We start from the raw sequence: 16,645 nt of genomic DNA on the forward strand, positions 1-16,645 counted from the left end.
TGTATGTCATGTATAATTTGGTGAATTCTTGAGCTTTGTTCTCTTTGCAAATAGTTTACTCTTCTTTTTTTTTTTTCTATAGGCATATTAAGAAAATCGCACTGGTTACATTTTTGGTAATTTGAAATGAATATTCTTAATCAATATTCTCTTACCTTTTTAATGGTTATAAAAACTGAGAAAAGATTATAAAAGAATATGCAAAAATATCTTTTCCGACATGTTTAGAATTATTCTAAATCTGTGAGTATCTTTTGCCGATGCACTACTGATAATAAGATAATTATATTAGTGAAAGTAAGAAAAAGAGTGTTGATATTTGAATGTGTGTTTTGTCATAATATTTTGTCACATATTTAAGTTTTATGAAAATATATGATGATAGATTTTTATTTACTTTTTGAGAGGGTCACTTTATATCGATATAATTTGATCATAAAATTTACATATCTGATTTTAATTTTTTTTGTAGAAGCCAAACTGAAGGCGATATTGCAAAACATGAACGTAAGAAGGATAACGATAGAACAGCTAAAGAGTCATCTTCAGGTAAAGTAATCATAGAATGTTAGAAGATATTACCCGAATAGAGAGTCTAAGTAACCTCTAACCGACATCTTTTCAGAGTTTATTTAATGTGATTAGTTTTCATTCAGAGGGTTCGAAAAAGCATTCTTCACACTTCATCATCTGCTAGTGGACTCTTGAGTGAGTAATTGTGCTAATTTTATATATAATTAATTATTTTCAATGATCGAAATAACATAACTATTTCTGTTTCACAATTCTCAGATGACCATGCTCCTCGTACGCCCAATTTTTAATAAGACATTGGAAGGCATGAAAGATTGCAGATGAGTTGTGAGGTGGGATTTTTTAATGAAATTTGTGCCTTTTTGTTTTTTTTATAATAGTCTGTATAGAATTTATAGAATTTTTAAACATTTTTTTAAAATAAATTGGTAGTGTCTGAATAACCATTGTAACTACATGATTGTACTGGTAAATGAACACCCTGCTAATAATGTGAAGTTCGGCTTTGAAGACTTTTGTTTTTCGAAAAGTTCACGAACATCAACTTATCAGCAAATCCTTAGGAACACTATGTGTGATAGAGATGTTCAAACATTTCTATTTGGGTTAGATAATTTACGTCTTTTTAGATGGTTATAGATTTTATATTCTTTAAAAAATAGTTTTCACATGCTTCTGAAACTGTTATCTAATTGCATTTTACGAGGACTTGGTGAGTTTTTCATTCATTTTTGCATCCAACTTTCATTAATTGATATTAAGGCTAACATCTCATTTCTAGATGAAGATTTTATCTTGTTACCTCAGTTAGGCGCATAGTTCATTTTCATCATCAATTCAATTTTAGTCTTTAATATAAATCTTTTGCTTAGAACAATCTCTATAATAATCTCAGTGATGTTTAAAAATATAGGGTCGCGCTCAAGAGAGAACCAATGCTTAAAATAGATTCATAGAACCACTAAAATTCTGCCGAGAGTCCTATATTTTACATAGATTTTCAGGATCTAAATTTAAATACATGTTTTTTTGCATCGTTGTGTGTGTTCAGAAGTAATTTCAAAATATAATACATAGATAAGACATTTTTTTCATGTGCAGTTCTGCTTAGGGATGGCAATCGTTTCGTATACTTTCGTTTCGTGTATTTTCATGTTTCGTGTGCTCAAAGGTGAAACTTGTATCCGCCCGTTATTAAGTTCTGGTACTTAATTTGAAACCTGTATCCGATCCAAAACGTTTTGTGTACTTTTCGCGTATATTATATATAAATATTAATAAAATTTTAATCAAAAATAGATTTAATATATATTTTCCTGTATAATTTTATTAAATGTGAATGATATAATTATACTTGTATACAATTCTACATAAATTTGTTAATGTATCTACCATATATATCTACATATACATATAAATATTTACTTTTTACATAATTATATATTTAATATATTATAACATGTTTATAATAAAAATTATGTACAAATATTTCGTGTACTTTCATGTATTTCGTGTACCCCAAATAAAAACCCATATCCAACACGAAATTTATCGTGTAATTTTATCGAAAATCAAAATCTATATATATCTATTTTATTCGTGTCGTTTCGTTTCGTGTTAGCATGTGACGTGTCAAATTGCCGGGTCTAGTTCTGCTGCAAAACCCTATCTAATACTAGAAATAAGGTAAGGGTTCTCTGGGTTCTCTGTCTAATGTTTCCCTCTTGAACATGAGCCTAAAAATATATCGAAGTGACCAAACTCATTCTTCATTTATTGAAATACCATTACCTACCTTGGGTACCCGTTGCCAATTACACTCAGTGTCACAACTATCAATCCTCGACAAATCATTCCCCACAATGGGTTTTCTTGTACACTTTTTAACATTTTAATCACGTAATTTGCTAATTTCACCGAAAATAGGAAATAAATCAATAAACATTAGTTATTACGTATAATTAAAAGTAAAGCTTATTGATTCATATAATCAAAATACACACACATATCCGTGTGTGTGTAATCCACATCTCTTCGGTCTCATTTTTGTTATTTTTGCCACGTGGTTTTCATCACGTCCTTCATTCGCTATACAATATAATTTTTTTAATACAATTAACCAATTAAATCAATATATTCATACATGAGAAAAGTTTGTAATCATTATTTTTTGAATTTTTGATCATCATGATCGTAAATTAAATGAAATTTTATCTTTAAAATCTTTATCATGAACCTTATGATCATATGTGGCTGCATCCGTTTCATCTTCTCAACTAATTTGTTGATAATGCAATCAATATATAAAAAAAATTATTGTATATTAAAAATTATATTATATATAAGATGAAATTATTTTTTAGACCGACACTTGAGATAGGTAATAACATCGTTATTTAATCATTTCCATCCACTTGATTTTTTTTACATAAATTTTACCAATTTTAATGTATCCGGCCACATCCTTAACATATCCAACGTGTCATCTTCAATTATCATAGAATCTTCATACATTCACCATAAAAGATATAAATTTTAAGAACTGGTATCTATGGAGGAACTTGAGAGAAAAATACATGTTTATCTTCTGGAACCCATTTTAAGTGTATCAATTTTTTTCATCCTCCTCAACTCCTTATGTCTCTCAAAAGCATAATATAAATTATAGTATATACAATCTTCAATATAAAAATCTGTTATGCTTGTGTAGCTGGAATAAATGAATTATTATTTAAATATTCTCAATCGACCATAACTCTGGTCAGCCAAAGACATTCGTTATCCTTTTGGAACCCTTTAGAGTTTGTATTAATTTTGGCTAGTAATAGAATAATATTTGGTAATTATTTTTGGATACTTATTTGTCTTGTCATGCTCGGATTGAGTTTGTAGTAGAATAATGAATTCTTTTGACAATAATATTCATATTAATATTATCATTACTTTAGATAATTTTATTCTACATTTGGTTGATTTTTTTTTTAATTTTATTCTACTTATGATATTAGATTTGGTTCTTTTTTAAGGGATAGTTTATTATGTTATGTTATATTATTTTATTTTGTAATTATATTTAAGAAATTATGTTTAGGGTCATTTGCATTCGTGCTGGTCATTCTGCGAGTCATTTACTTGTTTTTTTTACGAATTAATTAGTGATATTAATTGTCGTTAGTTATGTGAAATAAAATGTGAAATTTATTTACGTGATTAATTGATAACGTCATATATGATAATTTATATCCATCGGCCCCTCGACCGTCCAAATTCTTTATTGTAATCAACATATTCGAAAAATAATTATTTTTATGGAAAATTATCCTTTCTCTTAAAATTGCCCCGATATTTAAAATTTCATTATATATATCTATATCTATATCTATATATATTTTCAACAGAAAATTTTTAAAAATTGCTCTTTTATTATTTTATTTAATTCATCAGAAATGTAATTATTTTTATGAATTTTCCTTCCTAATTTCTTTTCCAATTAAATATAGAATACTTTTTTAAAATAAAATCATTATTTAGAATTATCAAATGACTAAACTACTCATAAAATCAAAATTGTTTTATTAAGAAGCCAGGGGCAAAGTGGGTTTTCGCACCCAAATTGTAGAAAAACAGAGGAAAAACCCCTTCTTTCCTTTCAGTCTCTCGAAGTCTCTCTCCATATCTCTACACTCTCGACTTCTCTCCTCTGCAAAATCTCACCGCCCTCCTCGATTATCTGCATCACGAACCCCCCGTGTAATAATCGATTGTACTGGCCTTTCTTACTGCTCCTTCCATATTCTATTCGTTTTCTTATTAGATTTTGTGTATACCGATCGAAGCATGCAAGGGAGACTGGGGTGGAGAATGGTGTTTGGGAGTCTACCCTCGAGTAGAGAACTCAAGAAATTGAGTCTCCTCGAGAGGGGACTGACCATGACGATGACCCGAAGGGGAGCCATGGTCGTGGATTGTATTTTTGAAAAATTGCTTATTTGAGATTTGTTTTATTGATAGAATCACATGCACGTTAGTTTTTGGTACTGGTTATATGAATTTTGATTTTTTTGAGTGTCGGGTTGAGCTTATTGCTTGACTTCTTGTTAGTATAAATCTAGTTGCTACACTCTCGGTTAATTGCATGTGAATTTTGATGTTCAAAACTGAAATCTTTGCTAAGTAAGTGTTATATGCAAGGGCTAATTAAGTAAGATATAATCTTGAGTTGTAATTGGTTGTTTAATGACATGATTACAGTTATTAAATTATAATGGTACGTTGTGTTAGGATCGCATCCACTATAGATTGACGTTAATCAAACACAATAACAAGCACGAAAGTAAAGAACACAAACAATTAACGTGGAAACCCCTCAAGGGAGGGTAAAACCACCAATCCACTAAATATGAATGTATTACAAGATTGGAGTCGCTCCCTCACTCAACACTCTTGTATACAAACCCCTCAACTTGATCACAAAAGTTCTCTCTTGTGTATCTCTCACACAACTCTCTAACTTTTGCAATACAATAAAACTCCTACAAATAACTATATTTATAGGCATCCAAGATATTCTAATCCTAATCAACTTCAAAATCCTATTTATGATAATTACCATCTTTTCCTATCTTGGATAGAAATCCTTCCACAATTAATATTCTACCAAGAATCGGATTACCTCAATTATCATAAATAAGATACCTTCTCCAATTAGGATTCTTGACTTATTTAGGAATTCGGGACGAAACCCAACAAATCCTCCCTCGGCTCGAATTCCCTAAAACTTCAACTGAATCCGAGAATCTTACCTTTTTCTCGGTCTTCATCTTCGTTTCTCCACCATCTAAACAATAGATGTTCTTTTTGTTCATCATCCCTTGTAGAATCAAGCTCTTTCCTTTATACACCTTGCAACTTCGCCCTCGTCCAACGAATCTGCACCCTTGTGATGCCAACACGCTCAAAGATAACACGTTCTTTGATGCATCTGGTACAAATCTCACATTGAGAGCCTTCTTGATTGTACCATCATGGAGTTTAAGACAAACAGTTCCAACGCCGTGAACCTTCATCTTCTCATCATTCCCCACAACGATATTACCAAGATCTTCATCCGTGCATAAAGTCTCAAACATCGCTCGATCCCTACATATGTGCATGGAAGCAGCAGAATCCATCACCCATTCTGATTTATTCATCACCGAATCAGAAACGATATCATCATTCGCCATCAAAAACTCTCCATCCTCGATCACATGTGTAGAGTGCGCATCTTCAACTTTGTTCTTTCCCTTCATCTCTTTAAAGGATCTCAAGTCTTCTTTAAAGCTCGGACAGAACATCTGCATATGACCCTTTTCACCACAATAATAGCACTCAACAGTGCTCATATCCTTCTTACTCGGCCGAGATTTACTTTTTCCTTGCAGGTCATTGCGCGCGCGACTCCTCCCTCTTTCAGCACTTTGGACAGCTAAAACCGTCTCACCACTTTGAGAAACAGCATCCTTTGTCATCCTCTCATTATCTCTTAGCGCTTTTAACACATCATCAAGCGTAAGAGACGTCCTCCCCACTAACAACGTCTGCTTAAAATATTTGAAGGACTTCGGTAATGATGACAACAGCAACAGAGCTTGTTCCTCGTCTTTCATCGGCTCATCAACATTAGCCAGATGACATACCAGCTGATTAAAACAACTAATGTGATCATGGAGATTACCTTCTTCATCCAATTTTAATGAGTACAACTCCATCTTCAAATTAAGTCGGTTGGTCAACGACTTTGAAGCGTATATGTTTGCTAACTTGTCCCATATCTCCTTTGGTGTCGACTCCTTCAACACGTTATATCTCACTTCGGGTGCAAGTGCCAGCCTGATTGTACTCGCCGCTCTCTTCTGGATTTTCGCCCAATCAATATCACTCATCTCTTTTGGCTTCGTCTTCTCCAAGGCATCATCAAGTCCTTGTTGAATTAACACATCCTTGACGGTTAATTGCCACATAGTGAAATCCGTCTTCCCATCATACTTGGGTGCATCAATCCTCAACGATTTCAGATCCTCCATCAAGCCAAAGAATCAACTCAAGACCAACTAACAACACAAACAGCCTACTTCGTGATTGTCTCCTCTTTAACGTCGAATCTACTCCTCGAACCTGGCTCTGATACCAGTTTGTTAGGATCGCATCCACTATAGATTGACGTTAATCAAACACAATAACAAGCACGAAAGTAAAGAACACAAACAATTAACGTGGAAACCCCTCAAGGGAGGGTAAAACCACCAATCCACTAAATATGAATGTATTACAAGATTGGAGTCGCTCCCTCACTCAACACTCTTGTATACAAACCCCTCAACTTGATCACAAAAGTTCTCTCTTGTGTATCTCTCACACAACTCTCTAACTTTTGCAATACAATAAAACTCCTACAAATAACTATATTTATAGGCATCCAAGATATTCTAATCCTAATCAACTTCAAAATCCTATTTATGATAATTACCATCTTTTCCTATCTTGGATAGAAATCCTTCCACAATTAATATTCTACCAAGAATCGGATTACCTCAATTATCATAAATAAGATACCTTCTCCAATTAGGATTCTTGACTTATTTAGGAATTCGGGACGGAACCCAACACGTTGAGCTAGATCGAATTTATACATTCATAGATGAGTAGTTATATTGCTTTGACTAAATGCTCTAGGCTGAATTCAAAAATCTTACAAACCCTATCTGTGAGGATTGAATGTGAATATTCAAGAATTTTCCTGCTAAAGTTGATTTAGTTATGTGCTTATAGGAGTCAGAATTAGGAAGTTTGATTCTTGTATATAAATGGCTGATTGCATTGAATGTATCCGTCAAGCTTAATTGCCTACTGATGTGATTATAAAAAGTAAGATAGTATGTGAGATCTCCTATGTATCCTCTAGACTGTGGTTTAGGTTTGGATTAGGTACTTATGAGGTGTGATATTCAATTGCTTAAATCATAATTGGATTAAGAGTCAATTGTAGTTTCCTGATTGGAATTTTCATTTAACCTGAGTTGGATCTTGGTAGAGTAGTCATTTGATCTTGTGGATAAACTAGAATAGAAGTGTTAAATGTAAATTATATGCTAAGTTGAATGATGAATGCATAAAAAAAATATTTATGAATGTGAGTATGTGTGTATGTGTATATGATCATAGTTAGAAGAGTACATAATACAATACCTTTAGTGCCCTGCAGGTATATTGGATATAACCTGTAATTTACATGTGTGTGTAAGAGATGTGGTAACCTGTCATAGGAATATATGATTTCAATTAGACATCTGCAAGGTGCAAGTGCATAATTTAGTATCTAGTTGTGTTTGTGTATTCAGTACTTGGCATTGTTATAACAGACTAGATTAAGAGAACTGATTATGTGAACTATATATGTGATAAAAAAACTGAATGATAGACCGAGGTAAAGAAAGTAGTCAATTTTGAAGACTATCTGTATGATTTTTTTGGCAAGTTGCTTTAAGAAAATTCTTGATATTGATTGCTAATTAAGTGCTTTATCTGTGTAAATACATGTTGGACTACCATGGGCTCCCTTACAAAACTAACCAGTCTGAACGTAAAGTTTTCAAAACTAACCAGCCTACGTTCAACTTTTCAAAACTAACCAGCCTAATTCATTTAAACTCGGGTGATCCGAGTGGGAAGTTGTCCAGAGTGCTTTTCAAAACTAACCAGCCTAATTCATTTAAACTCGGGCGACCCGAGTGGGAAGTTGTCCAGAGTGCAAGTCGCCATCAACAGGGGCGACCCCCACTTTTTTTTTTCCCTGTACAGGTCGCCCTACACACGGGCGACCCATACCGATATTTTTTTTTAAAATTGTAATATAATTGTATTACAATACGTCATGCAATATTATTGTATTATATATTTAATATTTTATTTAAAATCAAATTTTATTTGTTTTGTGAAATTAATATAATTAATAAAATGAAATAATATATATATCATAGCACTAAACATTACAAATTATGTACTCATTAATTTAAAAATAAAATAAAAAAAATTTAATTCGACCAATTTTTGACTAAACATTACAAATTATCTTATCATTATTTTTAAAATCTGAAAGTTGCATATTAAAATAAAGTTGATAAATTTTTTATTATTTTTTTCAATTATTTGATACATGTAAAGTTTAGTCAAAATAAAGTCAATTTGATTGGTTTCGAGAAAGATCAAGACTCCGTGTATGTGACTCCGTGTATGTGTTTTAGTGTTCTGTCGTTTATTATGTTATGTTAGGTTTCCTTTATCGTCCTTATGAATTTCAATGCTTCAATCATTATACAACATTATGACATAAGAATGAAGAAAAGCACAAGTACTGCGTTATAACGTAACAACCGATCTACTAGACTAAGAGTACATAATCAGATCAAGAAATAAAAATGTACGAGTACATGGTCAGGTACATAACCATAAACAAACTACATACGAGGATAAGCCTACTTCTTCTTATGGCCGAAGATGTGGCTTCCAGTGTGACATCTTCGACCCTTTCCCTTCGCAGCTCTAGGTGGTTTAAGTCGATGCTCATCCTCAGGTTGCTCCTCGGCCTCGGACTGCCCTGCTACTGCTGTGCTGGGGGACGCCCACGGACTACTCTCACCAGTGTACGAAGCAAAAGTGGACATCTGTATAGGAGTAGGAGTGGACCTCACTGGTGGCGATGCGAATGGAAACGCGGGTGCCCCGAAGATGTAGGACTGGCTAGCAAATGACGGCACCGGGGCCTGTGGCGGAGGTGTGGTGTACTGGTCCCTCAGGAAAGACATGTCAGGACAATAAGCATCTGCATCCTGGAACTGGTATGACTCCTGCTGCTGACCCTCAGCAGACATGTCCTCGTCATCCTCTAATTTGACCGTAAAACCACGTGGACCACCCTCGTAGTCATCCCCTGCATATGTAGATGGCGGGATCGTCGACTTGGGCCAGGAGTCCCATCCATCCGCCCTTGAAGTACCCTCTACATCCCCAACCGGCGAAGAAGAAGTGCCAACCAGGTGTGACCAGCCTCCCTTATCTGAGCTACTACTGCCCACATGAGTGTAGTACGTGCCTGGCTCCGGCTCAACAGGTGTAACTGGTGGCCGTCCTCTGCGTCTGGGAGGGTTTCTTGAACCCCTAAAACGTCCTAACAACCCCTGTAGAATCCTCTGTGCCCGACCAACATCCAGGGTAGCAGGGTCAATGGCACTCTCCATATCTAGAAGCTGATCCTCCTGTTAACAGCCATGTGAAGACATAATCAGATGAAGAATAGTTATAACAGAACATATAGAAATAAGCTAGCATAATAATGGAAGGAAGTTAGAAGAACAGTTACAAGGGACTTTACCAGTGCCTGTGTGGCGCCCTGTGTGCCCTGGAAACCCTCTGTCTGTGTCCAAAAGGCGGGGTTTACCATGTATCTACGTGTCACTGCAAGAAACCAAGGCATGTATGCCGCAGTGCAACCCTCGCCAAACATGAGTGGGGGAGATGTAAGAGCTCGGTCAAGGGACCTATCCCATAGATGAGTGTGAGACTCCCTGGCGCCCTCCCAGTTAATGGACTCGTTGACAATGTCGTGCAGGTCACTATGATTCGCACGTGGAGAGGATGTGGGTATGTCCTGCACGAACCCGAACTGCCTCGTCTCCCTGTCAGTATAACACCACTCGACATAGGCCATGTACATCAAAGGCGTAGGAGCAGTCCAATGTAGGTACAATCCATAGTCAGGCTGATGCTCGTCATCTAAATCTGCATACGGCCTCCACCGAAAATTTGCCTCAATCATGTTATCCAACTCGTACCGGGTGATACGACACTAACCGTGCGGCACCTCAGTACGGGTAACCGACCCTATCCACTTACAACAAAATGTTTATATTATACGTGTGAACTAGTACATGTGCACAAACTTATTGCGATTACGAGAAGAGTAGCATATTAAAAACCTTAGCGTAAGTGGGTAGGTAATCAGGGGTGTGGCCGTGTGTCGGGGAGCTAATGTAGGGAACCGCTCGTATATCCACACCTAGTATGAAGGTATATACATATATGTGCACATCAAAATATATATGAAGAAAAAGTTGATAAATAAAATGATAGTAAATGCGTACCTGTACTAACGTGGCGTAGCCAATGAGGCCGGTTGCGACTTTATGGGTGGAATCGCACATTTTCCTATAAAGGTATGTAAGAACAACACTCCCCCAGCTATAACCATCCAGGCTCTGCAAGTCACGTACTATCCAAAGGAGGTTGAGATTCACATAGTTCCCGCTGCCATCAGGAAACAACGATCCAATAACACACAGTAGCTGTGCCCTGATGTGAAAGATAGTCTGCGCATCAAAATCCTCCGCCGATGAGTCCAACTGGGCACAGTTGCCAAAGTTAGTGATCAACCAACCGATCCTCAAGCAGTTTTTCCTCACATCACCCTGCTGATCGGCAGTCAGTCCAAGAAGATCGCGTACCATGTCCTTCCTCTGGCGAGGTGTGGTGGTGAAGCCATGTAGTATAAATGGCCGGCCAGTGGTCGGTAACCCGAGAATGTGATGGACATCCTCCAGTGTGATGGTGGCCTCCCGAAAGGTAGGTGAAAAGTGTGCGTCTCTGGACGCCACCTCTCGATAAAGGCTGTGATCAAGCCCCTGTCATGCTTGACCTGCCCCAACTTGAACACCCACTCAAAACCCGCGTCCTTGATAGCATCCATTATCGATTGAGGCGGCCTGGTTTCAGCAACTATATTCCAATATTCACCAAAGTTGGTCCTGACTCTAAGATCAGGAAATGCGTGCCACAATTAATAATGCAGGTATTTGTCAGCAGTTTATAGTGAAGCAAAATTAACTTTTAATAAATAGCAGTCCATCAGGTCATTACCTCACTACTGTTCCACACAAAAGTGGACCTATGCGAGTCCTGCAATGTCAACAAATTGCCTTTGACCCGGCCGGGATGATAAGCTGCAGGATTCATCTGTGCCAACAAATTTCAGATATATTTATAATTCGAATTCAAAGCTTTTAATTTTAGTTCGAATTTCCTATTTATTTTAATTCTCTTAATTTCATAAATATTTTAATTCTCTTAATTTCAAATATATCTTATTTTATAAAAAATTTAATATAATTCGAATTTTTTATTAATATGATTCAAATTTTTATTAATATAATTCGAATTTTTTTATTTTAATTCGAATATTTTGTTTTATTTCGAATTTTTATTAATATAAATCAAATTTTAATATAATTTTGTTTTATGCTAATAATATTTTTATTAATATAATTCGATTTTTTATTTTAATTCTCTTAATTTCATAAAAAAATTTAATTCTCTTCATTTCAATATATTTTATTTTATGCTATTAATATATTTTTAATTCGAATATTTTATTTTATGCTATTTATATATTTTATTCAACTATTTTATTTCGAATATTACATATAAGTTGAATAATTTATTTTAGGCTCTTCATATTTTGATTTTATTCCGATTTTTTTATATTAATATTATTTTAATAATTTTTCACATTTAATGTTTCTTTCCTACGAATATAAATTAAGTTTAAATTATATTATGTTTTGCTCAATTTTATTAATTTCGATTATTGCTACTAATCATATTTCTAAATCTAAAAAGCGCATTACCCTTATATTAAAATATATTTTTTGTTTCCAACTAAATTAAATTACTACCTACAAAATCTAAAATTCCAACATATTTCAAATATATTTTATTTCGAATATTACATATAATTCGAATAATTTTTTTATGCTCTTCATATTTTGATTTTATTTCGAATATTATATTATATTTTTTTCCCAACTAAATTTAATTACTACCTACAAAATCTAAGAAGCACAAAATCTTAAATTCCAACATATCAAATCTATAAATTAGCCTTACTTTCTATTATAAATCTTTATATTATTTAACAAATTTAAAAATCAGAATGTAGTACCAAATCTCAAGCCACAATCATGAAACTAACCGGATATTATAACATGCAACTCAAGTTAATCAAACAACAAATTCATCCAAATCAACTCATTTTACATATATATATATATATATATATATATATATATATATATATATATATATATATATATATATATAGACACTAATTTAGAGAGGATTAAGATGGTACCTTAAACAAGATTTGGGTTTTGATTTGAGGGTACAAAGCTTGATTTGGATGCTCGGGCGACCTCCTCTTCTTCTCCCTCTTTTCTCCCCTCTTTTCTCTTTTTTTCCTCCCTTTTTTTCTCTTCTGCCGGCTGTGTTTGTGTGTGTTTGTGTGAGTTTTATTTGGCTGAGCTGCACACGTGGTCGCCCGTGATAGGGTCGACCACGTCACAGGTTCCACGCAGGGGTCGCCCCTTGCTGTGGCGACCTGTACAGGTGGCACACAAGCAAGGGTCGCCCCTTGCAGTGGCGACCTGTACTGGTTACCACAAGCAAGGGTCGCCCCTTGTTGTGGCGTCCCCCATTGCCCCCAATACCCACCCTTGGGTCGCCCGAGTTGGTATGAATTAGGCTGGTTAGTTTTGAAAAGTTGAACGTAGGCTAGTTAGTTTTGAAAAGTTTACGTTCAGACCGGTTACTTTTGTAAGGGAGCCGACTACCATGATAAGAAAAGGTGGGCTCCCTTTCATTTATAACCAGTATGTTCAACCACTTTTCAAAAACAATTAGTTATTTTTCGAGTTTTCAAAACTAATCAGGCTAATTGATTGGAGTTTGGGCGACCCAAACTCAATTTTTGACCAAACATGGGGCGCCCCTGCCAAGAGCGACCCTGCTTTACATTTTTGCAGTATGGGTCGCCGTTGGCGGGGGCGACCCATGCAAAACACTCCCCAACAATCTCATCTGCAAGAGTTGATGCATTCATGAATCAAAATGCATGTCAAATTTTACTCCCTTCGTGTTGTCATATTTTATTTTGACCGGTTAAATTGATCAAAATTTGACTGAAATTTATTAAGATATTATTAATTAATAAAATTAAAAATTATGTCATCAAAAATAACTTTTAATATACTTTAATATGTAATTTTCAGTTTCTTAAAATAATGTAAGAGTGACTTATAATTTTTGGTTAATAATTAATTAATTTGACCAATAAAAATATAAATGTGACAACTAAAAAGGGACGGTAAGAACAATTAAGCTAAAAAAAATATAAATATCATGTTTCTATATATCATGGCACGTTTTATTGCCGTAATAATTCGAGATAAAATACTTTACCTGCTAAAAAATATAAGAAAGTAATATATTTTTTATATCTTCAATATATTAGTTTTATAATAATAAAATATATGATTCATATTAAAATAATATATGAAATAACATGAAAATTTAAATATTATTTTTTATATTTGTCTTCTATTTATGTGTTATTCTTATTTGAGATAAAACTTAAAAATAAAATTAGAAGGAACAAAATATCATGTTCGAGAAGACATAGAAGATGTTTATTAAAACATTAATATGAGACATATTTTCCAAGTATTAAATCATAAATTTGTTTGACGAGTCTTGGTTATATTTATTTTTTTTATAAAATAATAAAGGAGCAAGAAGACTTACAGGGTGTTTGTTGCAGCACACATTTGAACAGCAACCCTTAGCAAAGACTACAACATCTCACGGGGGAGTGGAGGACGCCTGTAGAAGGGGCGACCCCTACGGGGTATTTTCCTGTTTGGGTCGCCCGTGTGTGGAGCGCCCCTGACTGAGAATACCTGCCCGTTCGGGTCGCCCGTTTTCAAAACAATTAGCATGGTTAGTTTTGAAAATTCGAAAAAAAACTGGTTGTTTTTGAAAAATGGCTGAACGTATTGGTTAGTTTTGAAAGGGAGCCAGAAAAGGTGCATGTATGAACTATCTTATTTATGATAATTAATAATTATGTGAATTTAAATGCATTACAACAACTAAGCCTATTTACGACGGATTACGACAAAATGTTTCTGTCATTTTTGCTCGCGTGAAAAATTCAAAAATTTGTCGCAAGTTCATATTTCCGTTGAAAGTTTCATATAAGTGGGTCACATCTATCAATAGATAATAAATAACTTACGATGAAATTTCCGTCATTTAAAATTCATGGGCCCCAGTTTCTATTTATTTAAATTTAAAATAAGAAAAAATAACAATTAATTTTCAACAATAAATAAAGAATTTATGACAGAAATTTTCGTCATAAAGTAGAACTTACGACGAAATTTGTGATGAACAAATGTCGGAAGCTGCAGAACACTAATTTACGAACAAAATTATTCATCGTAAGTTTGTTTGTTCAGAGGAAAATTTTAGCTTGTTTTGTGGTTTCTTGCCAGTATCCAATATATATATATATATTGAACCTTTCCATATATATATTCACATACAACTAAAACTAATATGTACCCACAATCAATATTAGTCCAAAATTCACATTCAACCACGCAATAAGATATAAGAAACCATAGGTTTTATAATTAACATTCCTTCATGTGCGAAACTTACGCCATATCCTAAATCCATATTCGTCCATGTACATAGTTAAATTATCTTAACATAAACTTAGACCACCTTTAGATATAACATTAGTCGGTGAACTTATATCACGATCTCTAGAGTCCGTACTTCAATCATTGACGTACGAGTCAATAAACCTCCGACAACCTTAAAATTAGCACTATTGTCTGGCACAACCTATAATTAATACAAGTATACAAGTGAGAACATGCAGAAAATTTGAATCATGCAGAATGCAGAAAATTTAAATCATGCAGAATGCAGAAATAATCCAGAAAAAGAGAGCTGTTTTAGGTAGTTTAAATGCAAAAAAGTATAGCAGAGTAAAAATAAAGAAGGGCAGAACCATATCATTGTAGTTCTCAAGTATATGAATATATATGATGTTGAAAAGTGAATCATTATGGCTGGATTATTGAAATAGTTTCAGAATTTATGTTCAAGAAAACAGACAAGCAAATGATTTAGAAAAAAACTGATAAGTGAAAATACCTGCATCCACTTCATTAATGAAGGTAAGAATGTCATCAATCGAGCGCATATCTTCATAGGGCCTTGGCTTTGATACAATCTCAACCTTGTGAAAATGAAAAAAATAGTAATTGTTGGGATAATCATAAACTTAGTTAATATTTTATTTGTTTTGTTTAGTTATTTATTTGTATGAAATTTGTTTTATTCCTGCATGGCCGTGACTCTTGCTGCATGCCAAGAAAGTAGCCGCAGATCAGGTCATGTAGTGATGGGGTAGGAGCAGGAGTCTAGTAGAGTACTGATAGGAGAGTAATAATAGGAGACGTTGCTGATATGAGTAATCTCCTACTAGTGCAGTTAGAGTAATATTTAAACATGCATGCACTTCATTTCTAGTAACCAAGTCGTATGTAGTATTGTTTCTTATCAGCATTTTAATATGAGAGGATATCGTTTTGATTTCTTTCCGTAAAACACACGCATAGCTTTTGTAGTTACTTATTTTTATTTCTACACTTGGCATCAGAGCCAGGTTTAAAGGGCTTGTGAAGTTATGAAAATATATATATATATAGATAAGCAATCTTTTTTTTTTTCTTTTCAAATGGCGTCAAATAATTTTTCTCTTTCGATACCTACATTCAAAGGAGATCACTATAATTCATGGGCTATCAAAATGAAATCATATTTGAAAGCTATGAGTCTGTGGGACACAATTGAAAGTGATGTTGAATTAACCCTTCTTCCACAAAATCCAACAGCAGCTCAAATCAAAAAACGTGACGAAGAAGCGGCAAGAGAAGCAAAGGCACTCTCGTGTATTCATTCGGCGGTGTCGGATGGAATCTTCACAAGTGTCATGACTTGCGAGTCACCGAAAGAGGCATGGAGCACGTTAAAGGAAGAGTTTGAAGGAAATGCTACAACAAAGTTGATGCAAATTTTGAATCTTAAACGAGAATTCGAAATGCAGCGGATGAAGGGGAACGAAACTATTAAGGAATATGTGAGTAAGCTTATGAGCATTGTTAATCAA

The 16,645-nt window shown here is 34.2% G+C and overlaps 1 protein-coding gene across 1 annotated transcript; it reads right to left on the reverse strand.

Moving 5' to 3' along the window:
• Window positions 1-10,492: 10,492 nt before the first annotated feature.
• LOC135150513 (protein MAIN-LIKE 2-like) lies at window positions 10,493-11,075 on the reverse strand. The gene is made up of 2 exons (XM_064086851.1): window positions 10,713-11,075; window positions 10,493-10,627 (listed from the first exon to the last, which is right to left on the reverse strand). The coding sequence occupies exons 1-2, from the start codon at window positions 11,073-11,075 to the stop codon at window positions 10,493-10,495; spliced, it is 498 nt and encodes a 165-aa protein (XP_063942921.1).
• Between the last annotated feature and the right edge of the window lie 5,570 nt (window positions 11,076-16,645).

Source organism: Daucus carota, chromosome 2 (genome assembly GCF_001625215.2).
Source record: "Daucus carota subsp. sativus chromosome 2, DH1 v3.0, whole genome shotgun sequence".
In the NCBI taxonomy this organism is placed as follows: Eukaryota; Viridiplantae; Streptophyta; class Magnoliopsida; order Apiales; family Apiaceae; genus Daucus; species Daucus carota.